The sequence below is a fragment of the Dysidea avara genome, chromosome 13, assembly GCF_963678975.1.
Source record: "Dysidea avara chromosome 13, odDysAvar1.4, whole genome shotgun sequence".
NCBI lineage: Eukaryota > Metazoa > Porifera > Demospongiae > Dictyoceratida > Dysideidae > Dysidea > Dysidea avara.
The window spans coordinates 452,832-478,585 of record NC_089284.1 but is presented as its reverse complement, the minus strand read 5'-3'; the positions used below and the strand labels follow the sequence as shown (position 1 = coordinate 478,585).

At 38.5% G+C, this 25,754-nt stretch overlaps 1 protein-coding gene across 2 annotated transcripts in view; it reads right to left on the bottom strand.

Annotated features, from left to right (window-relative positions):
* Positions 1-7,265: 7,265 nt before the first annotated feature.
* LOC136243200 (peroxisomal acyl-coenzyme A oxidase 3-like) overlaps positions 7,266-25,754 on the bottom strand; it is a 42,915-nt gene continuing 24,426 nt past the window's right edge. For both annotated transcript variants that reach the window (XM_066034719.1, XM_066034720.1), the window contains exons 10-18: positions 25,500-25,620; positions 22,549-22,674; positions 21,942-22,049; positions 19,635-19,717; positions 18,539-18,607; positions 13,881-14,013; positions 13,750-13,817; positions 13,610-13,696; positions 7,266-7,572 (exon numbers count right to left, since the gene is read on the bottom strand). In XM_066034719.1, the coding sequence (XP_065890791.1) occupies positions 7,426-7,572; positions 13,610-13,696; positions 13,750-13,817; positions 13,881-14,013; positions 18,539-18,607; positions 19,635-19,717; positions 21,942-22,049; positions 22,549-22,674; positions 25,500-25,620 (942 nt within the window). In that variant the 3' untranslated portion in view covers positions 7,266-7,425. The remainder of the gene's footprint in view (positions 7,573-13,609; positions 13,697-13,749; positions 13,818-13,880; positions 14,014-18,538; positions 18,608-19,634; positions 19,718-21,941; positions 22,050-22,548; positions 22,675-25,499; positions 25,621-25,754) is intronic.

Below are 25,754 nucleotides of genomic sequence, written 5' to 3'. Positions count from 1 at the left end.
TAATCTAAAACTTGGACTCTTTCGTGGATTGCTCGGGTAAACGTTGTTGCCGGTTTATTGGTGTGCCGTACCCTCCAAGTGTTCAATTGCAAGCTGGCGCAAACTCTCAGCCCAACTTTCCACCTTCTACTGCTAGTGCTTTAGCCGATACGACTCAAGCGTCAGTACCAGCGGACTTAAATAATGCTATTGATATCAAGTCGACTGACGTTTCTTCGCTACCTATTTCAATATCTGATAACATTGATAGTTCTACTCAAGACCAACGCTGTTCCCTACCGGACCTTGAGCCTTCATCTATTCCTGTATTTAACTGGGGATCTGTTGACTCAGACACTTTCTGTCATTCGCTTGAAGCAAGTTATAGTGAAGTTGTTCACTGGAGAAACAACAGTTTTAAAATACCTTCTGGAAACGTTGGTAAGAAATTTGTGCTGGAGCTGGCCAGACTCTTTCGTTCAGCTGGGGAAGGATCCAGTTTGGAGTCCATTGCTTTGAAGGCTACTTTCACATTTTGCACCTTAGTGACTCAGAAGCCAACACGTACTTCAAAATCAAAAGACCACATATCTTGTCTTGAACGACGGATGCTTTTGTGGAGTGATGGCAATCTGAATGAGCTGATTCTAGAAGGCAGAGCTATTCAAAATCGTCTTAAGACCAGCAATCGTGCTTCTAGTAATAATTCATTATCACAGTCTTTTGCTAAATTGATGTTCTCAGGTAAGACTGCAGCTGCTATGCAGCTGTTAGCCTCTGAACCTGGGAGAGGAGGAGTTCTGCGTTCAGATGATACCATACCTGGATCTGGTAAAGTATATGATATTCTCAAGTCAAAACATCCTGCTGCTGCCCCATTACATTATGAAGCTTTACTACCTGACAGTGTTGCTACAAATCCTCTGCATCCTGTTATCTTTGATGCATTGGATGGTCCAGCTATTAAAGCTGCTGCCCTACGAACTTCAGGTGCTGCCGGACCTTCTGGAATTGATGCTCACAGTTGGCGAAGACTGTGTTCCTCCTTCCGCTCTGCTTCGGATGAACTTTGTTCTTCCATCGCTTTATTAGCCCGTCGTTTGTGTACCATGTTTGTTGATCCTGTAATGATTTCCCCCCTGATGGCTTGTCGGCTGATAGCTTTAGACAAGAGACCAGGTGTCCGACCTATTGGCATTGGTGAAACAGTTAGACGTATTATTGCTAAAGCTGTTTTGTGTGTGATTGGTGAAGATGTTCAGTTTGCTGCGGGCTCTTTGCAACTGTGTGCAGGACAACCATCAGGAGGGGAAGCCGCTGTTCATGCTATGAGGGAAGCTTTTAATGATGATGATACTGAGGGTATGCTACTAATTGACGCTACTAATGCTTTCAACTCTCTTAATAGAGCCGTGGCTTTGTACAACATCCAGCGTCTCTGTCCATCATTTTCCACCATTCTAATAAATACTTACCGACACCCTGCTTGCCTCTTTGTTGATGGTGATGTTCTCTACTCTGAGGAAGGGACAACTCAAGGTGACCCACTTGCAATGCCATTTTATGCTCTAGCCACTGTACCTTTAATTCAGAAACTCACTGTACCTGTCACTCAGGTGTGGTATGCAGATGATGCTGCTGCCTGTGGTAAAATTTCTGCTCTTCGTATGTGGTGGGACCAAGTTTCCTCACTGGACCCTAGCTTTGGTTACTTCCCTAATGCAAAGAAGACATGGCTTGTTACTAAGACTCAGTTTTGCTCTGTTGGTAAGGAGTTGTTTCATGACACAGCTGTAAATGTTACATCTGATGGCAGGCCTCACCTTGGTGCCCCAGTTGGCACCTCTGAGTATGTGGAAAGATTTACTTTTGATAAGATTAGCCAGTGGGTTTCTGAAGTTAATACACTCACCTCCATTGCTATCTCCCAACCTCATGCTGCTTATACATGTTTTACTCATGGACTATTTAGCCGTTGGCTGTATGTAACACGTACAGTCCCTGATACATCTTCTAGTTTCCAGTCACTCGAGAAAGCCTTATTGACAAAGTTTATTCCAGCCTTGACTGCCTTTGACCCTCCTGGTGCTCTTCAACGTTCACTCTTTGCCCTTCCAACTAGATTTGGTGGTCTAGGCATTGTTGCACCTGATTCTTTATCATCTATTGAGTTTTCTGCTTCAATGTATGTCACAGCACCCTTACGATCACTCATTTTATCACAGAATTTTGGCTATACTGCCAATACTCGTTGTAGTCTGTACTCCCGTAAGCTTGAAATTAAACAATCCAAGACTATCAATTTGTCCACTCTTTCTAAGGAACTGTTCTCTAAGCTTACTCCCACTCTTCAGAGGGCTGTTACTTTAGCACAGGAAAAGGGTGCTTCTAGCTGGCTTACTGCCCTACCTGTGCAGGAACATGGTTTCTCCCTACACAAGACTGCCTTTCAAGATGCCCTTGTTTTCAGGTATGGCTGGATGCCCTCTCGTACACCTTCCCACTGTGCGTGTGGTACCAACTTTTCTGTTGATCATGCCCTATCTTGTCCAAAGGGTGGATTCCCTTCAATACGCCACAACGAAGTGAGGGATATCACAGCTGAATTGTTATCTGAAGTGTGCCATGATGTGGAGGTTGAGCCTCATCTGCAGCCTCTAAGTGATGAAAAATTTCAACAGAAGACAGCCAACACTCAGGATGGCGCACGCTTGGACATTGCCATGAATGGATTTTGGGGTGGTTGTTATGAAAAATGTTATACGGACGTCAGAGTTTTTAACCCACTTGCACCATCCAACAGTGGAACCACCCTTCAGTCATGTTACAGGAAACACGAAATAACAAAGAAGAGAGCTTATGAGTTGCGAATCCGTGAAGTGGAACACAGTTCTTTTACCCCTCTAGTGTTCTCTGCTTCCGGGGGAATGGGCCCTTATGCCACAGTACTAGGATGGATTAGATGTAGATTGTCATTTTGTTTACTGCGTTCAGCAATCCAATGCATTAGAGGAGCACGATCTTCACAAGGTCGTTACATCAAAAGTGCTCCTGTGGCCTTGGTGCAATGAGAGACTCAGTTTTTGATTTAATTGTTTAACTGTTATTTGTATGTTCTAATCTTATTTTCTTTATATCTTCAAAAAAAACAACATAAAAAAAAAAATATTGACAGGAAGAAAGAAAACGCAATTTTCGCTCCTCCGTAGCTCTGTGCTGCCTTGATGAAACAAGACGATTTTTGCTGTGGACACTCCCTCCACCTTCAGCACTCCACATTCCAAATTAGAGCAAAATCGCTTCAAGCGTTCCCGAGATATGCGACTTCAAAAATTGGCTTAGTTTCTTCGTTTTTTCTTCTTATTTTCTTCCTCTTTTCGCACACTTACAAAAACTGCCATAAAACGCGAACGCTATATCCGATTGCCTTGAAATTTGGCACACAGAAGGGGGGTATAAAGGCGCATCTCTGTACCAACTTTGGCTAGGATACGATAAACAGGAAAAGAATTATGATCGATTATTCACGAAAAATAACACCAATATGTTGTCACGCCTACAGGGTAAACCGCGCATGGGAAGAAGCTGAAAATCGGTGGGTGAATAGGTTAACTATTGAACCTCAAACCTTTTGTGGTTTGAAAAAAATCGAGCTAAAAACCAGGAAGATACAATGAAAAAACCAACAGTGTGTAACAATTACGCAATCGAGATTAGCTAATAAAAAACGACTACTTGCCACGCCTACCAGATAAACCGCTACGGCGAATGCTTTGAAAATCGCTGTATAGAAGGAGTAATCATCTTAGAAAGGCTCTTCAATGGTGTAGAAGAATCAGACTTAAAGCCACGGAGTTATAATACGAAATCCAACTTGGTGCAGCAAGTGCGAGATCGACATACTCTAATAGAGCACTCATCCTAATAGAGCAGTCACCCTGAAGAGAATTCAAGAGATCAGCTAGAAACAAGTAACCTGTATAGATATCAGCTAGAAAAATTTACCTTATAGGGAGTTCATGCAACTATGGAAAGGGATAGTTCAGCTAGAAGAAATCACCTTGTAGAGTTCAGCTTCAAAGAAACTACCATGTAGAGAGTTCAACTACAAACAAATCGCCCTGTATAGAGATCAATAGAAGAAGTTACCTTGTAGAGAGTTCAGCTACAAAGAAACCATCATGTAGAGAGTTCAGCTACAAACAAATCTCCCTGTAGAGAGATCAGCCAGAAGAAGTTTCCTTGTAGAGAGTTCAGCTACAAACAAATCACCCTGTAGAAAGATCAGCTAGAATAAGTCACCTTGTAGAGAGTTTAGTTACAAAGAAACCACCACATAGAGAGTTCAGCTACAAACTAGTGACCTTGTAGAGATATCAGTTACCTTGTAGAGAGTTCTGCTACAAATAAACCATCATGTTGAGAGTTCAGCTGCAAACAAATCACCTGTAGAGAGTTCAGCTACAAACAAATCTCCCTTTAGAGAGATTAGCTAGAAGAAGTTTCCTTGTACAGAGTTCAGCTACAAACAAATCACCCTGTAGAAAGATCAGCTAGAAGAAGTTGCTTTGTGGAGAGTTCAGTTACAAAGAAACCATCATGTAGAGAGTTCAGCTGCAAACAAATCACCTGTAGAGAGTTCAGCTACAAACAAATTTCCCTGTAGAGAGATCAGCTAGTAGAAGCTACCTTGTAGAGAGTTTAGCTACAAAGAAACCATCATGTAGAGAGTTCAGCTGCAAACAAATCACCTGTAGAGAGTTCAGCTACAAACAAATCTCCCTGTAGAGAGATCAGCTAGAAGAAGTTTCCTTGTAGAGGGTTCAGCTACAAACAAATCACCCTGTAGAAAGATCAGCTAGAAGGAGTCACCTTGTAGAGAGTTCAGTTACAAAGAAACCATCATGTAGAGAGTTCAGCTGGAAACAAATCACCTGTAGAGAATTCAGCTACAAAGAAATCTTCCTGTCGAGAGATCAGCTAGAAGAAGTTTCCTTGTAGAGAATTCAGCTACAAACAAATCACCCTGTAGAAAGATCAGCTAGAAGAAGTCACCTTGTAGAGAGTTCAGCTACAAAGAATCATCATGTAGAGAGTTCAGCTGCAAACAAATCACGTGTAGAGAGTTCAGCTACAAACAAATCTCCCTGTAGAAAGATCAGCTAGAAGAAGTTACCTTGTAGAGAATTCAGCTACAAAGAACCATCATGTAGAGAGTTCACCTGCAAAGAAATCACCTGTAGAGAGTTCAGCTACAAACAAATCACCCTGTAGAGAGATCAGCTAGAAGAAATTACCTTGTAGAGAGTTCAGTTACAAAGAAACCACCATGTAGAGAGTTCAGCTTCAAAGAAATCACCCTGTAGAAAATTCAGCCACAAACAAATTGTCCTGTAGAAAGATCAGTTAGAAGAAGTTACCTTGTAGAGAATTCAGCTACAAAGAAACCATTCTGTAACAGCTGCAAATAAATCACCTGCACAGAATTCAGCTACAAACAAATCACCCTGTAGAGAGATCAGCTAGAAGAAGTTACCTTGTAGATAGTTCAGCTACAAACAAATCACCCTGTAGAGAGATCAGCTAGAAGAAGTTACCTTGTATAGATTGTTCAGCTACTAACAATTCACCCTGTAGAGAGGGAAGCAAGAAGAAGTCACCTTGTAGAGTGTTCAGTTACAAAGAAACCACCATGGAGAGTTCTGTAATAAATATATGCATTATATATATAATTTGTACATTTACTGATAAGATCAGAAATATTTAAAGTACATCTGCTTCATCTTTTCTTCTTCCTGTGGTAAAGAAAAAAAAGACAGGTTAAAAAAGTCCCAAAGCCGGCCTATGGTATACAAATACAAAAAGAAATGAAATCTAATCCAAAACAGCCAAGCTGTAAAAAAACAGTGTGGCCCTCAAAAAGGCTATGGTGAAAAAAGATGTGAAATCCAAGGTGGCGGCCAAGAAATGGCTGTGATGGTAGGTTAATGGTAAAAATTTTAATAACGGCAATTCAGGTGAATTTTTTGCCAAGACCAAACGGCACAAAAATTCACCTGAATTGTCGTCATTAAAATTTTTACCATTAACCTACCATCACAGCCATTTCTTGGCCGCCACCTTGGATTTCACATCTTTTTTCACCATAGCCTTTTTGAGGGCCGCACTGTTTTTTTACAGCTTGGCTGTTTTGGATTAGATAGATATAATATCTCGTATAATATAACAAAGATCATGTTTCTTGTATTGAAAGACGATTGAATTTGTGGAAGGATGGTAATCTGAATGATTTAGTACTAGAGGGCTGTGCTTTTCAGCAAAGGCTTGGTGATAAACATCGTCTTGATCGTTCTGATCCAGATGGAAGATTAGCTTAGTCTTTTGCCAAACTTATGTTCAATGGAAAAACTAAGCATGCTTTAGACATCCTGTCAGGGCAGGGAAAGACTTCTCCATTTGTCTGAAATTGTTGATGTTCAGAAAAGCACAACAGTGCGAGATGTTCTTGAAAGTAAACATCCTTCTGCTGCTCCACTTTACCACGAATGTTTAGATACTAACTATATGCCATACTACAAGTACTCTCCCAGTGCCTAATAGGTAAAAAATTATATATAACAGCTCTAGTACTTGTGTCTCTTGTTTGCAGTATGAATTAGCATTTTGCATTTGTCAAGCATCACAAAGGTGATAGCTAGTAGTCTCGCCCCAGCCTACAAGACTAGAGGTGATAGTACAACATGTAGGTCATTATTATATAAACCACTAACTGTATAAAGAATGGAGTTATACTACAACCTGCTTAGGCCACTCCAAATAAATTCTCTGTTTCCCATCCTGGACTCAAGCATATTTGCATGCAGGCGGGCAGTCCATTTCCATTACTTCATTATAAGATTGGCAGCTTTTCAAGCCATTATTTGCCTGGCTTAACTATAAAAACCTGCATAATATGCTTAAGCTTGATCCTTCCTTTTTAAGTTGCAAAAATAACACATGCGTGAAGTGTGGGCCAACTTGATAGCACTGCTGACACCGTTTCGAGATGGCTTCAGTATGCAAGAATAACCGGAAAATAATTGAAGAATATGGAATAATACAAGTTTTAGAGCTGACAGTAACCAGATGCGGGCGGTGGACGGAAACAGAGAATTTATTTGGAGTGGCCTTATTACCTTATATCACTACAATTCAACACCTCAGATACGACAATAAGGAAACTCACTAAAAGGCAACCATTAGCTAATATGGAATAAACAAGTTAATCTTACATTCAGTACAAAAAGTTGGTTACTGGTAATAAATTTAAACTTTTATAAAACACTGATACACATAGCATGATGAATCAGTGTACACAATAAATACAATGTTTTGCTACATTGAGGTGGTTATATACTAATAAATATCATTAATTATAATCCACTATTGACATAGTTCATTATGTAACTACAGTTTAGACTTGGGTGATGGCGGTGAACATATCTTGTCACGGTATAAGCCAACTTCAGGTCTATCCACTAGTTCTTGCCAATAAGATGGTCTTTCTAAAGCCTCTGGATGGATCAGCATGGCTTGGTATAAATGTTTGTACACCTGTAGAAGTAACACAAACACATTAGTAACAACCAAATATTCTACGTGATGAAATCTGCAAAACTGATGTAACCTGTATATTAAAAGCAATTTAAAATGAAGTAGGGATCCAAGCAATAAAAAGTAGTGAAACAAGAGATGAGTGATGGTATTATAGCATAGCTCGGTGGAAAATCCCTACATTGGCATACTATAACAATGATTTTGTATAATACACATAATACAGCAGGGCTGGAGTGGACCACTTTTCAGCTATACTTGAACTTGTAAAGATCAAGATACTGTAATAGAGCAGTCATGAGAGTATACTCTAATAGAACAGTCATCAGAATATATTCTAATAGAACAGTCATCAGAATACTTTAACGTATAGAACATAGCCATCGTTCTAAATACACTGCTTAGTCTAAGCCATTATATGCATTAGCAATCACAATCCCAATGGCTTCTGTATCTCGAAGAACTTACTCTTTATTGTGTCTCGTAGAAAATCACCAGGATATATCCTTTATGTTAACAAAAAGGAGAGAGAGGCTTTGTATGTAAAATAGTTTCCAGATGACATTTCAGAGCATCTGTATTATTAAATTTCCCTGCGGGAGCATTTCCCCAGGTCCCCCTAGCTTGGCACTTGCAGTCAAGTGTCACATGAAAGCAGATAATCATAGTAGATCAATAAAGGTAGTGTGCATGACTGTGACCTCAATCCATGAATGGCCAGACCAATCAAAATCTCTGGGCTCTGGCCCTGTAAAGGATTGGCAACGCACATATTATTACACAATCCTCATTATGGTCACATGATGTATCATGTAACCTATGCACATCTATCGTCATAGATATGGCAACCCAACAAAATGGATGCTCCACTTTATCAATCCCAGTTCTGTTATTTCACTATCCAGAACTACAGAGGAATTACTCACGTAACTAGTATCGATTGTAGTTGTGTTGCACTGATATCCAAATTAGCTGATTAGTATAGACATTTGAGTCCAATTTTGGCTGATTACGAGTACAATTATTCCCTAATTACATGAAAATGTGTGTGATTGCCAACTAATCACATAGTGACACTCCGTATGTACTTTATAATATAACTATATTATATTGACCAAATAAAAATGTACATTATTAATTAACCCTTTAGGGACCAGCATCATACATGTACGTCCAAATATAGCCTAACACGAAAGCTCGCCATTGTACACGTACATCCAAGTGAATAGGTAGTAAACAAAGAGCTATATCTTCGAAGTAGTAGAAGCTATGGGCTTTAAATAAAGACTATTTTGTTCACCATTAGTAGGTGATTCTGTTGATATACAATGATAAAATGTTACATGAAACTAAGCTGGTTAGAAACAGCCTTGTAGACAATGTTGTATTTACACAACAAAAACTAACCTTGTAGAAATTGCCTTGTATCTTCCTCTCTGATGAACCGACTTTAATGATTTAACTTTCATAGTGCTCCTTAATTAGAACAGAATATTTTGGTATACAAGATCACGTGGTGCGGCACTTTATATAGATATGGACGAGCAATTTTAAAGAACTGCATTACAAAGAAGAAAGATCATCACCGTTCATTAAAGATCAACCTGTTATTTGAAAATGGTACATTCTACATACTTTTAACCCTTAAACCCGCATAATCCAGAAAACTGGATTTACACTTAAATGCACATGCTTTGCACAAAGCGCTGTAACTTTTGAAGCATCCATCCTACAGCTATGCAATTTATGTCATTCTACTCGTGATGTAGCAAGGATCAAAATGACACCTAGGGTTTTACCCTAACGCTAAATGGTAAAGCCAAAACTAGCCGTGAAAATAACTTCGGTAAGGAAACATGCAAACCCTTTACATACCTTTATAAAATGGTCGATAACTCGATGGTAGTTGATCCTATTGCTTTGCAACTACTTTCATTCAACTCTTCATGAAATTCTGCATCAGGCCATATATGACTCATGTGAGTAAACCCACAATCAAAATTAAACACGTGGCAAGAATTTAGAAACACAGAGACATGACTCGTCGCTGTTCACCGCTTCATAACAAGTAAGCCACTGTAGTTACAGTGTTCATTTAACCTTCTCCAAGTAGCCCAGTAAACACACTTTTAATCTATGTGTATTTGTAGGCTGTAAGAATTAAGTTACCCCATCTAGTGTTGTCATGCATGCCCATATTGTGTAAACATGCATTTCTGAAAAGTTTTCTGTGGGTTTAAGGGTTAAGTTAGATAGTGCTGTTTGTTATTGATAGGCGATTTGTCCACCATAATTGTTAATAGATTTTACTACTTCCTGGAGTTTTGCTAACACTACAAACTTTTCAAATAATAAAATGCATAATTTTTATAAAACTTGCAGGTTTTCAGCATAGGCACTGTATAAATTTTGATGTTCCTTAAAGGGTTTATAATACACAGTATCATTATTTTGTGCATTCAGTAGATAACTGCATATTCAACTACTACGGTAGGTACATAACTAATCACTGTCACTGTCAGATTCAACCCTAGGAGCAGCTGGAGATACATAAGATGAAGGAGTCCATATGTCTGGAACAATCAATTACTTTTAATTGAATATGAATATGATCATCAGTATCTAGTTCATCATAATCTGTAAGCCTCTGTTGATTCTTATGACTGGTTATTATGATTATTTCTGTTCCAACTTTCTTACTGTGATTTTACGAATACTGTGGTGGTTAGTGAAGTGTTTATTAGTACGATCCAATCCTGCAGCAACCACCATTCTAGGAATAAATGTGTTTATTGAATTTACTCCAAGAGGCACATTTGTGTACCACACATCTTTGTTATCCCATGTCTCATTTCTTATTGGAGTTAAATATAATGGACCATGAGATTTGAGATCTATGGGACGCTTTGAATCAGCAACTCATATGCAGCGGGCCAACTAAAACTAGACAAGGAGGGTTAAACAAAAAAAAACTAAGGATAATTATGCAGAAGCTCTTTCATACTGATGACAAGAAATGTTTTGTTGCCCCTCCATCCATTTCATGACATGAATATTCCCATCAATTCCATGGCTGAAATTTAAATCTTCAATTCTTATTTGACGATGCTCTCTTGTCTACCCTAGTTCCAAAATGCTGGCTGATCAAGAAAAACATTGTATAGTTCAAGCTAACAGGATTCATTTTGCCAAGCACTGTTTCCCAAAGTGTGTCCTCTTCTTCAGATGTAATGGGATCAGCTTTATTAGGCCTTTAACCTTTCCCCGTTGCTGTAATTCAATAACTTTCCCATTTAGAACTTTTCTAGATAATTTAAAATCATCATTGCTTAATATGCTATAGCTGCATTTTCCCTTAATGTGTCAGCTCAATGAAGCAAGCATAACTTTCAAAGATTCTGTTTTGTATTCTTGACTATTTTGCTTCACCAATTCAGCATAAAATTTCTGTAATCTTTCATCTAATTTATCCCTTGGAATTTGGCTAATATCAGTAATATTCAGTTTCCTGTGCAACGCCCACTGCTTAAACCTCCTTACCCAGGTCGTGGTAGAATGCTTGGTTTTCCAATTTTCATTTAGGTCAATTATATGCTTCAGCTTGCTATCACTGGATGTTTTGAATTTTCCTGAACCTGAGCTGCTTAAATCAGCTAGGCACACATTCTTTGGGTTGCTTTCATTGCTGTACATACTCTCATTTTCAACCAATGCATTGCAAAGAATGGCCTGAAGAAGCTCAGGGGGGGGATAGTTACCTCTTCTATAACAGCACATGTAGGTTCTAAGTCAAAGTCCGTACTATTTACCCAGTTTAAAATGTAAGGAGCAAGAGAATCGTCTAAACCAATTTCTTCAGCCATCGTAATAACTCAATGTTGCTATACTAATCCATTGATATGATTATTGCATCAGTGTAATTTTCATTTGCTAGTAATCATGTAATCACGATTATGTTGCACTTAAATGGTTTCTGTGTTCCTTTGATCTAGTTGGCTGTTTTACAGTGCAATACTGGAAACAAACCATGCAATTTGGGATTAAGTGCACTCCTATTATTGGAACTAACGTACAGTATGGCAAACTAAAACCAATATTAAGCAACAGAATTAGCCGATACCATATTAGTGACACAAGTACCACTGTACAGCTCATTCCAGGCTAAATGTTAGATGTATATCACAAGTAAAAGTTAGTCATGGTAAACAGGTTTTAAGTACATTTTACTACTGTTATTCAGTAGAGACATGTATGTGGCTGGTACTGCATAGAAACCTAAAACCTCAGTTTTACTGTTGGGCATGTCCTAAAACCAGACAGTTTGTTATGGGCATGGCTTGTAGTCACCACTAAACCATCAGCACATAACTTAATTAAAAAGCCAAATAACTTACATCTAACCTCCCCCACATCATTATACCACACAGAGGAGATTAACGTTGGCTTTGATTTAATCAAGACCAATTAATTGGCTAGTAACCAATACCAGCCTGCTACTGATTATTGGCACAACACTAGATTGTAGTGAACTACCAGCCAGCAGATCTTGAGTGCTGGCAGGAACCTGGTGAGTCGTGGGGGTGGAGCCCCACCATGGCACAGGGGCATCAAATCCTTCAAATGCGGCTCTGGTAGCCAGCTGCAGTAAGGATGGGCCATACAAACCAGGGCCTAAGGTGATTGTTTGCTTGTTTAGGCAAAACTACCTTATTAATTGTCATTTTTTGAATGAAGATTATGTGCATATTGGGCATTTGCTTCCCCAGTAAACACTCAGTACTTAACAGTATACAGCTGGAGCAATGTGAGTAAGGTTTCTTGCTCAAGGAAACAACAACTTGGAACCTTTTAATTACCAGCCCAGGCTACTTGGCTATGTGGCCTCACTGTCCTTGTAGGGGTCATAGTGGAACTTTGAGTTCTGCAACCTCTCCATGTGAGATCTAGACCTGGACAGTCCTCCTGCAGACTACTAGACCTGTCCCAGGAGGATTCTGCACAAGACTCTAGTGCCTGAGTGGTTCACAGGCATCCCAGTGTTGGTTTGCTGGGTATACGTGTATGGTGGAGGACAAGAGTTCAACACTCCATTCTATTTGTCATGCACTCCCATCCACTGACACACGTGATTTTATTGTACACAAAATAATCACGTATTTTTGCAGTCTTGAATGGCTACGCAACAAAACAAATTTGTGACGCATTGCCCCTTTAAACAGTACTACTGTACTGTTTGATAAACCTTTTGACACTGATCTAGTATTTCCCAGCGGACCCATTTAAGCTCATAGAATTTGTATAAAACAATTAAAAAGCAACTTTATGAGAGTTTCACTGAAAACTAGGTGCCAGTCGAAAGCTTCTCTTGTGAGCAATTAATTAATGGTTCAGTGAACCCCACTGAACAACAGTGGTTTAATACAGGGTGAGAAGAGACACCGTCACACAATGAATAGCTTACTGCAAGAAATGGGTAAACGGCAACAACAGAAGAGAATACCATTGGAAATAGTACTCAAGGTCCCCATAATCCCTTAAAGTCAGATTAAGCATCAGTTCAAAATATACTAACATAAACTCTTTTTGATAGTGTTTAACGTGTCACTGCATGTCACACCTCCTCTGGGTGTTTCTATTGACAAGTGTCATTATCCAGTGAAACCCATTACTTACACATGTGGATAATACCCTGTTAATGCTATCATACTTGTAGTGTAAGACAAGGCCTTCACACACAATACAGCATGACAGTATCACAATGTAAAATTGTGTGCATGTAGTCTACATAGCTAGGTGTGGAGGCAGCTAACCATGCCCTGTAGCTGTAATATAGACCCATAAGCTAGTGATAACACATGCTAAAACAACATACAATAATATAAATGCTCATATGAACTGATTCACAAGAGCCCTGGACTAGAATGAACCATGCAAGTTATATCTATATGCATGAATGTTGATCTTTTGGAGATTGGTTGTATATATAGGCTAAAACAACTGCACTGGTATCCAATGTTGTACATGTAACAAAATATACCTGGCCATCACTAGACCCAATGGCACTCTGAAGAATGTGATCAGGTGGTGCCAGTACATCACAGAGACCAATAGCTTCATCCTTTAGCTGTATGGGAGAATGGATGACCACTTTAGATACAAAACAGCAGTGATACTTACTATGCTACAGAAATGAAGAATTGAAGCTTTTAACAACTTACTGCTATCACCAGAAGTAAAATATCCTCCTACGATTTCATATATATATATATACATAAGGAAAAGTGTGTGTTTTATTAGAGTAATCTTACCTTCAAACAGAGTGTTGGTGTGCTTCTCAAGACACCACAGGCTGTACAGGCTGCACAACTTTGACAACACTGAGTGAATGCTTTCATCTGGAGATTCTTCTAAGAATTTTGCAAATCTTTGTATTATCAACCCCTACAGTACACATAACACATGCAAGTATCAACCAGGCATATATCACACAGTTTCTTTTAATTGACTGAATAAGATCCACTAGTATACCTGCAGATGTAGGTGACCTCCCTTGTTTCACTAATTTTTGTTTCCATGACCCTTAAAATTCTATTCTTGGTTGTTTACTTAATAATTATGACTAGTGAACCTATGCATACTGTAACAAAAGAAAGAATGGCACTAGACATGCCATAACACAAGCCTTAGTCTAAGGCTTACCTACCGTGTTTGTTATGTAAACTTTTGGGACTGATGAGACATATGGTTGAAGCAAGTAGTACCAGGGGAGGCTCACTAAGGCTCACAAAAATTTCTATTGGGAGCATTTTGGGTTGCAATGAAGGCACCTTTGGGCTAGGTTATACCTGTTAAGGCACTGTGAAGGTATTGTGAGGCTGGTTTCTGGACATTTTTTTTTGTTTTTGTGAGAATGTGGAAATCTTCGTGATCCCTAGGCCATATTGTTTCATTTTCTATTGCATGACATGTGCAGCATGCAGTTGTGAGCATTGTCATTATCTGATGCATACATTATCCTAATATCAGCACTACCATGTTGTATGATGCATGTTGTAAATGGATTGAAGGTGATTACAAACCTGAATATAACTGCATAAAGTATATTAAAAGTGTGCAAATGCCAGATATACACAAGGAATCACAATAGTTGTAATGTGTCAGTATCAATTAACGGATATTAAGTCTTGGAGAGGTAAAACAGGATATATGAACGAAACAATTTTCCCTTGATTATCTGACCCCCCTGGGACCAATGCGACCAAGACATATTCATAAAATCAATGTTTGGATAATCAAAGCCTATTCATCACACAGTATGGTAGTACTGTATATTAGGGATCATGGAGATTTGGGTTTTTCTGGCCAAAGCAATCACCCAAAAACCAGCTTCACAATACCATCCTGGCACCTTGGCAGTATTGGTTAGGTATAACCAAGCCCCCAAGGGTGCTCCTAAAGCATCCAATAAATTGTTCTGAAAGTTAAAAAAAAAATATATATATATATATATATATATATATATAAACGGAATTTTTTACTGACTAACTGCCTGCCGGCCTGATGCCTTCAGGCAAGCATAACTCGATAATGACTAAGGCTATGGGCTTGATTTTTCACTGCTTGACATCGCTTCATCCCGAGACGTGCCTTTTGGCATACCACAGTACGTACAATGCACACGCATCATGGACTTACCTTTGTCCTCCTTTGTGTTCCAATTCTTTTTGCTGACAGCCGAAGGTGCTGATTCACGGTAGCACAGTGCATGGCTTCCCTGCATGCAGTACGTTTTATAAACAAGAATCAAACGTATTTTCTGTGGTGACTGGATTGATTGCAGAGGCGATTCTAACACTGTTATTCATTTGTAACGCTGCGTAACGGGCTGAAAGGGAAGCATAATTGACTGTTGCACTTTTGAGGCAGTAATTGATAGTTGGGACGTGCGAATCATCATATTTTGGATTGAATGTGCAGAGGCACTTCTTTTACTGTTTTCTGTTTATAGGGATCATATAAAAAAAAGTAGAGAAACAAGGGAGGTCACCTACACCTGCAGATATACTAGTGAACATTTAATCCCTAATTCAGTCTTGGTCTTGGGTATAGACTGAATTAGGGATCAAATACTCACTGGTATATCTGCAGGTGTAGGCAACCTCCCTTGTTTCCCTACTTTTTTCTATAATCTCTAATCAAATTTAAAATTCCTAATCTTTCCTTAAATGTGTATAAAGAGCCCTAACCAAGACACACGGCAGTGTGTTGTGAGGCCTAAGAAGCTGGGGCGCCACACTGTGAGTATATTAACAAGAAGAAAGAAAACGCAATTTTCACACCTATGTAGCTCTGTGATCACTAATCCGATTAGAACCAAATTTGCTACAGAAGTGCTGGCCAGTTAGGGGAGTCTACACGCCAAATTTGAAGAAAATCGCTCCAGCCATTTCCGAGATACGAGCGAACGAAGTCTCTTTTTAATTTCTTTGTTTTTCTTCTTCATCTTGCAAAATCCGCCATAAAACACAATCGGATCGGGCTGAAATTTGGCACACTTAAAGGGCTCATTAAGGCAGATCTAAGTACCAACTTTGGTAGGAATCCAATGAACATTCATGGAGTTATGACCGATTATTTGTGTAAAATAAGGTCGAAGGTCTGTCACGCCTACAGAGTAAACCCCTTGGAGGAATAAGTTGAAAATTGATATGTAGATGGAGTCACCATTGTAGGAGTACCTTTTGTGGAATCGAGATAAAGACCATGGAGATATGACACAAAACCCAACCCGTGTCAAAATTATGCAATCGATTTTTCACGTCTACCAGGCAAACAGCTTAGAGCAATGAGCTGAAAATCAGTATGTAGCTGGAATAATCATCATAGCAAGTCCTTGCAGAAGTACAGAAGAATCGGATTACAAACCACTGAGTTATGATTCGAAACGCAACTACATGTAGCAAATGTGAAATCGAGATACTCTAATAAAACAGTCACCCTAATAAAGCATTCAGCTACGTTTATAACTTACTCCATTATAGAATTATGTTACATTGGCAAGTTATTCTGTGGAGAATTCAGCTACAAACAGTTAACCCTTTAAGGACTACAGTAATTTATGCAATGCCTACCCTGAAAACCCACAAGTTTTATGAAATTTGTGTATTCTATTACTTAGCAAGTTTGTAGCGTCACCAAAACCGCAGGAAGGGCTAATACAAACTGTAGTACAGATTTGCCTATCAATAATAAGCAGAAATATCTAAGTTATTAGTGTGTAGAACTTACCATTTTCAACTAGCAAAGCGATTTGTTAACACCGGTGACGATATGTCTTCTTCACGATGCGATCTGTTACAAGCCATTGCTTTACTCCTTTTAAAGAGTGCCATCACCTGATCTTGTATATCATTAGATGCATCTCTAAATGAAGAGTGCCGTGAAAGTTTATTGTTGCTCAATATGAGCTACAAGGCGAAAGTTACGGACGGATTTGTACAAGGTTAGTTTTGTTGTTGTGTAAATATAATATACTTAAAATTAGAAGGCTAGTAGTTTCACGTAGTCTATTGGCATTGTATATCAAAAGAATTGCCTACTATATATATATAATGGCAAACAAAATTGTTTTTGTTTAAAGCCCATAGCTTCTAATACTGCGAAGATATAGCTCTTTGTTTACTGCTTAATATCTTGGACGTACATGTACGACGCTGGGCTTTCGCGTGAGGCTATATTTGGACGTACATGTATGACGCTGGTCCTTAAAGGGTTTATTTGATAGACAATTCAGTTATAGGCAAGTCACCCTGTAGAGAGTTCATCTAGAAACAAATCACCCTGTAGAGAGATCAGCTAGAAGAAGTCACCTTGTAGAGAGTTCAGCTACAAAGAAACCATCATGTAGAGAGTTCAACTGCAAACAAATCACCCTGTAGTGAGTTCAGCTACAAACAAATCACCCTGTAGAGAGATCAGCTAGAAGAAGTTACCTTGTAAACAATTCACCCTGTAGAGAAATCAGCTAGAAGAAGTCACCTTGTAGAGTGTTCAGTTACAAAGAAACTACCATGTAGAGAGTTCTGTAATAAATATAAAGTATTTAACATCTGCTTCATCTTTTCTTCTTCCTGTGGTAAAGAAAAAAAAGATCGGTTTAAAAAGCCTCAAAGCCGACCATAGGCTGGCTTTGGGGTATACACATACAAAAAGAAGTGAAATCTAATCCAAAACAGCCAAGCTGTAAAAAAAGAGTGCAGCTCTCAAAAAGGCTATGGTGAAAAAAGATATGAAATCCAAGGTGACGGCCAAGAAATGGCTGTGATAGTAGGTTAATGGTAAAAATTTTAATAACGACAATGCAGGTGAATTTTGTGCCAAGACCAAGTGGCACCAAATTCACCTGAATTGTTGTTATTAAAATTTTTACCATTAACCTACCATCACAGCCATTTCTTGGCCGCCACCTTGGATTTCACATCTTTTTTCACCATAGCCTTTCTGAGGGCTGCACTCTTCTTTTTACCACTTGGCTGTTTTGGATTAGATAGAATATACATCTTTGAAAATACTCTAATAGAGCAGTCATTTATATTGTTTGGGCAACTATGTGCTCAGATAGTAGAGGTTTGGATAATTGAGGGAGCACTGTATTATCATTGCCCTCAAATAACCACCATTAATAGCCATTGTCTATCTGTATGCATGTACAAAATGATTAGCTAAATCTCAATTAATAATCCCTTATTCCTGGAGTTTATTGAGTCAGGAGGATGAGATTAAATTTATGCTCTATTAGAGTAGTTGAAGGAGTTCTGAATGGACTCATTTAGTGATAGATCTAGTACACAGGTGTTCAGATAATGGAAGCCACGCTGTAGTTATGCTGTTAAAAAACCGGAGAGGCTAAAAATATTGTAACCTTGGCATCCAATTAAAGAAATGTGAACGTACATTATCAACTCACCTCCATGTAGACAATAGACAGAGATCGACAGTAGAATACTTGAGAATTGTTTCTAGCTGTGAAAGTGTCCTGTGGGTACAACAGTGATCACTAAGTACTGTGTATTAGTGGCAATTACATGAAACCAAGCTTCAAATACATGTACTCAACAAAACAACCTTGGTGTATAATTGTATAACAGATTATCTGGTCTTATAACTATACATGCAGAAAACTATACCACATGTAAGAATAACTGTGTCATTTATAATGTACATACAGGGTATAGCTTGATATTAAACAGACACAGACTTAACGTGGTGGTCAAGTGGATAACGGCTGCCCTAAACTTTACAACCTATAACCCACAAATATGCATGGTTAGATTAGTAGTTATGAGGGTGCACCTTGTACTGTACCAACGTAGTCACGGCAATGCTGTTAATCCTTGTTGGGGTGCCCACTGTAGAGAATACATTGTAACAATTCCTCAGTACAAGTTCTTGTAAAATAAAAACTCTCACAGAACGCTGTTACGAACACGTTACTGTGAAATCCGCATTGATTATGTGACTTGCGCAATTAAGTGTGTGCTCTACCATTACATTTTCCAAGCAGATTTTTCCACAATGGCTGATCGTAACAGGACAAAATTTTGAAAGCACATGAACAGGTTAAGGAATGTTCCTTGTATAACCATTATGCTGTGGTTAAGCAATTTAGCAGTAAAGCTGCTTTTCACAAGCTCAGTGTGAGTTTTATGCATTATGTGGTGCCAATATTGATGATGATATATGAACACTGCTAAGAATCACTGGTTACCAATTGAGGGAGGGGGGATGGTTATTGCTTCGCATTTGTTTATGAACTCGGTAATATTTTGAAACAGTCCTATAACAGTGCCGAAGATGAAATGGCCTATTCTAGATAGCAGGAACATAAGTCCATGCCTCCTCTGGTAGAATTCCCCTTGAATTTTGTGTAAAGAGAAAGAAAAAAATGTTTCAAAAAGCATAATTACAATAGCAGATGACCACCTAATAGCCACTTGACTATCACTTTAAGCAATGATGTAGCAGTTCAATAATAATATAAGTGGTAGAGTTCCTTTAGTTACCTGAGAGGTCATTTCTTTGCTCAACTTCTTGTCACTCTCCACTAACAAGTAACAAGCAAGCCACTGATAAGCTGAAATGGCATCTATGAAGAGAAATACAAGACAGAAGACCACACCATGATAATTGTGAATTGTCGATCAGAGCCTGAAATTATGGTCAGACATCTGCTCATTTTCTGGCTACTGTACAGGGTGTATATGAACACATTTTGAAAGTTTTTGAGCACTACTATTGGGTATGTCTGACCACATAACAGGATTCATCACATTGTTTCCAAATTTTGGGCCTTGTCGTATGTTGTGATGCATTTCAATACACAGACTTTGCAAACAAATCATACACCTGCAAACCTAGCCAATACCATTGTTGGTGGATACAACAAGAGACATATAGTCCACTTTCAAGTTTAAACAACTGCACATGTACATATATTGCTTTACAAATATAATAGAGAAGCACAACTTTTGTTTATTAGGCAGACATAGGGGAGCGTCCTATTTACAGACCTCTCCAGCTAAACCAGGTAGTCAAACAGTTTTTAATAGCTATGTGTTTGATTGTTAGTGGTCTATATGGGGTGTAAAGATCAGTATCCATGTTTGGTAAATATTCAAACACATGGTATAGCATCACAGATTCACAATGACTACTGTTATAGTCATAGTGACTAGAGCACCTTGAATATCATAAAAGATCAAGGTGCTCTAGTCACTATATCTAAAGCAGTAGTCATTGTGAATCTGTGATACCATGTGTTTGAATATTTACCAAACATGAATACTGATCTTTATATATATCCCATATAGACCACTACCAATCATACACATACGTAGCTATAAAAACTGAGTAAACACAGCTACAGTAGAGTCTTTTCTTCTGACCACCTTGTTGGAGCCACCCAACACTTTGAGCTAAGAACACAAGTGTCACATTACACGGATATACCTTGATTATCAAATCTTGATTAATTACAACTGTAGACTTGACTGTTCTATTAGAGTTTTGGGTTTCAAAACAATGAGATCAATTTCAAGCATCTTGTTTGGTTCTACATAGGGTCATGACGCATAAACAATCTCACTTCTAGCCTCAAATTGTATCTTTCTTCCCCAATTTTGATGCCTATTTAGTGCCCATCCTGCCATCCTTTTTCTACCAGCCTCATAAACTGATACAATTTTGGTGAAACAAATTGTTGGTGAGCTACAATATACAAGTATAATGAAAAATCAGGAATTTTAAGTTCGATTAGGGATCATAGAAACAAAAATTGGGAAACAAGGGAGGTCACCTGTAGATATACTAGATAAATAAAAAATTGAAAATTTTAAGAGGGAGAATAGGGATTGCTGAAAAAAGCCATGAAACAAGAAGGGATTGCTGGGGTGGTAATGTAAACCACAAATCCCTATTTTGACCCTGTCATAGATCTTTAGTTATATGCTCTGTCATTTTGAAACAGGTCAAAAATACATATACTGTTTCCTTTTCACTTGATACTTACTAGTGGACCTATATTCATTGCATAGAACTACCAGAGGGTCGTTTTGAGTTGAAGGGTGCTTTTCAAGGCATTCTATTTAGAATTTTTTGCAAAAAACATGGCCAATCCCTATTATGAACTTACCATCGTGATTCATGACTAGTTTTCCTACTTCAGCCTATACCCATGACTGAATTAGGGATTACATGTCCACTAGTGTATATGCAGGTGTAGGCAACCTCCCTTGTTTCTCTACTTTTTATTTCTATGATCCCTAATCAAATTCCTTATACGTATTTGTTTAACTTTTTTTGTAACATTATTACGACTGGTGAACCCACGCATACCTCATCAAAAGAAAGATGGCACCAGAGTTAATGTTTTGTCTGAACATGCACCCCCCAGGTATCAATTACCGACTCAAAAGTGAAGTAGCCACTAAGGGTTTGGGATATGAAGACATTCTTGGGCTTGGCTGAGCCTAATTAATACTGCCAAGTTGTCATGAAGGAAATGATTTTAGGGTGATAGTTTTGGCTGGAAAAGCCCAGTTCTGTATGATCCCTAATATACAGTACTACCATACTGTATGATAATGGTTTAAAATCTTTAAAACATGAAGCTACTCATGTGTGACTTAAGAGATAGTTTTCCTAAATCCAGTCACATATATACTGTAGCTTGTTTTTAGGTTACATTGCATATGATATTGTTACAAGCTCAAAATAAAATTAAAAATGTACAAACAGAAATCTAATTTACTAGGTGCTATTGTGACATCAATGTATGACATACACTTTTTGTGGTTTGTGGCCCTACTCACCATTAAAATCTAGTACTGCTTTCCCACTAGGTATGAACCTTCCATGCAATATTCTTTCATAGTCATTGAGTAAGTCTACGCTGCCTAATGGTGAGGATATAGGTTCACCTGTAGACAAAAGAAAATGTATTATATGTGTATGCGTGTGCGTGCACGCGTGCATACGTATCTGTGTGTGTGTGTGTGTGTGTGTTAGGAATTCAAAAAAAAATGTATTAGTAATTTTAAAAATGAAAAACAAGGGAGGTCACCATAGCATGGCTGTAGGCTTAGGCACTTTCCTTGCTTCACTTCTTACTAATCTTTACCACATCACAGAACAGAATTGTACCAGATGTACCAGAAAATTAATTGCACACCTCAAATGTGCTCAACAACCAGTTACTGTGGCCATTTTGCTTTGTTTTTGCCTGTTACAAAGTTTGCACAGTTCATACCTAGGTCAAAGTTTAAGCACCAAACAGTGTATGGTAATCTTTGGTACAGCTGGTGCACTTAGCACAATAGTAGGGTTATATCATTTTCCATTATGTGATAGTGTTAATGTACACAACCAGGTCAAGGTTTAGTTCCTACAACTGATAACCTAGGTAGCCAAGAACTCTACCTTTAAGCTTCTTGTCAGTCAGGAGGCCTAGTAAGTAGTTTGAAGTTTGTTGTAGTAGTACATTATTGTCCCCTTCATAGGTACAGTTAGGATCATTGTCATCTCTCAGTTCTCCCAGCCTGCTAACTGAACAAACATACAATGGTGGTTGTAATATCTCCTGTTGTATAAAGTTATAATCTTGTCTTGGAAATTCAACCAGGTGCAGTGTTGTACTAGCAGGTCTTTAATAGAGGACCAGTAGAGTGACATACTTCATCATAATTGATAGGCCACTGCAGCTGTTGGCCATATTTGGACAATGTGGTAACTTAAAAAAGTACCTTCTTATAATGGCACATCAAGAGACACGATAGTGTGTCGTGCGGCCCAAGAAGCCGGTGCGCCACACCGTGGGTATATTGACAGGAAGAAAGAAAACGTCATTTTCATACCTTTGTATCTTGGTGATCCCTTATCCAATTGGAACCAAATTTGCTACAGAGTTGCCCGCCAGCTAGGGGAGTCTACATTCCAAATTTGAAGGAAATCGCTCCAGCCATTTCCGAGATACGAGCTGCCAAAGTTTCAATTTTTTTCTTCGTTTTTCTTTTTCTTCGTCTTTTCGCACACTTGCAAAAATTGCTATAAAACGCAAATGCGTACTCCAATCGCCTTGAAATTTGGCACACAGAAAGGGATTCCAAAGGCGAATCATAGTATCAAATTTGGTACAAATCCGATGAATGGTTCAGGATTTATGACCAATTATATGCGTAAAACAAGATTGATTTGTTGTCACGCCTACAGGGTAAACCGCTCCATGGAATGAGTTGAAAATTGCTATGTAGATGGAGTAACCATCGTAGGAGTGCCCTTTGGTGGTTTGAAAGGAATCGTGATAAGGACCATGGAGATATGACACAAAACCCAACCTGTGTCACAATTACGCGATCAAGTTTATGAATAAAAAAGTATTAGTTTTTACGCCTACTAGGCAAACTGCTTAGAGCAATGAGCTGAAAATCGGTGTATAGCTGGAATAATCTTCATAGAAAGTCCTAGCAGTAGTACAGAAGAATCAGATTACAAACCACTGAGTTATGATTCGAAAGCCAACTTCGTGTAGCTAATGCGAGATCGAGATACTCTAATAGAACAGTCACCCTAATAGAGCATTCAGCTAATATATTTACTCCATTATAGAATCCTATTACATTGCAAGTTATTCTGTAGAGAATTCAGCTACAAAAAAAAATCACCCTGTAGAGAGATCAGCTAGAAACACATCACCCTGTAGAGAGTTCAGCTACAAAAAAATCACCTTGTAGAGAGTTAAGCTACAAACAAGTTACCCTGTAGAGAAATCAGCTACAAACAAATCACCTTGTAGAGAGTTCACTTACAAACAAGTCTACCTGTAGAGATATCAGATACAAACAAATCACCCCCTGTAGAGAGATCAGATCACCCTGTAGAGGGTTCAGCTACAAATAAATCACCCTGTAGAAAGTTCAGGTATAAAAATCACCCTGTAGATAGTTTTGATACCAACAAATCACCCTGATAGAGAGTTCAGCAAGATAAAAGTCACCCTGTAGAGAGATCAGGTAACCCTATAGAGAGGTCAGCTAGAAGAAATCACCTTGTAGAGCATTCAGCTACAAAGAAACCATCATGTAGACAGTTCAGCTGCAAACAAATTACCCTGTAGAGAGTTCAGCTCTACAAACAGACCACCCTGTAGAGAGATCAGCTACAAGAAGTCACCTTGTAGAGAGTTCAGCTACAAAGAAACCACCATGTAGAGAGTTCAGCTGCAAACAAATCATCCTGTAGAAAATTCAGCTACAAACAAATCACCCTGTAGAAAGATCAGCTAGGAGGAGTTACCTTGTAGAGAGTTCAGCTAAAAAGAAACCATTCTGTAAAGAGCTCAGCTGCAAACAAATCACCTGTACAGAATTCAGCTACAAACAAATCACCCTGTAGAGAGATCAGCTACTTTGTAGATAGTTCAGCTACAAACAAATCACCCTGTAGAGAGATCAGCTAGAAGAAGTCACCTTGCAGAGTGTTCAGTTACAAAGAAACCACCATGTACCGAGAGTTCTGTAATAAATATATGTATTATATATATAATTGTACATTTACTGATAAAATCAGAAATATTTAAAGTATTTAACATCTGATTCATCTTTTCTTCCTTCCTGTGGTAAAGATAAAAAGATAAGTTAAACAAGCCCAAAAGCCTGTCATAGGCCGGCTTCGGGGTATACAAATACAAAAAGAAGTGAAATCTAATCCAAAACAGCCAAACTGTAAAAAAAAGAGTGCGGCCCTCAAAAAGGCTATGGTGAAAAAAGATGTGAAATCCAAGGTGGCGGCCAAGAAATGGCTGTGATGGTAGGTTAATAGTAAAATTTTAATAATGACAATTCAAGTGAATTTTGTGCCAAGACCAAGTGGCACCAAAATTCACCTGAATTGTCATTATTAAAATTTTTACCATTAACCTACCATCACAGCCATTTCTTGGTCGCCACCTTGGATTTCACATCTTTTTTCACCATAGCCTTTTTGAGGGCCGCATTCTTTTTTGACAGCTTGGCTGTTTTGGATTAGATATAGTTAAATGAATATATTTTGGTAATGAATGGCACACAGTTCGCTAGTAACTGCGAACAGCTGAGTAATATATCAAAATTTTATTAGCCACCAATTCACAAGGCCAATAACTACAGGCTTGCTTTCCAGTGTCATAATACCCAGTGGTGAGTAAATAATTACCTTCGCTCCAGCTCAATGTGAGTCATAGAAAATTGATGGCTACATAACAACAGTTGCTAGCCCATCACAAAATGTCATAAGCTCAAGTCCACTATATTAAAACTTTTATAATGTGTACCAACGACTCCACCAAATATTATCAAAACACATAATAGTAATGCAAAGTATTAAGATGTGTATACCTGCAAGATAGCCATGCCCTCCACATGCCTCCCTACACTGTTGAATGGCATCTCTAGCAGTCCAGCTTGATATTGGCTTTGATGAAGATGATATAGCATGAATCTCACGACCGACATCAGCCTAAAGGATATGACATAAAACTTTGTTATTGATGTAAAACACATTAGCACAAGTAGTTTATATTTCTCACCATAACTACCTGTGATGTTATGCTGATAACAGATGTCACTAATGTAACAAATGGATCATGTTAT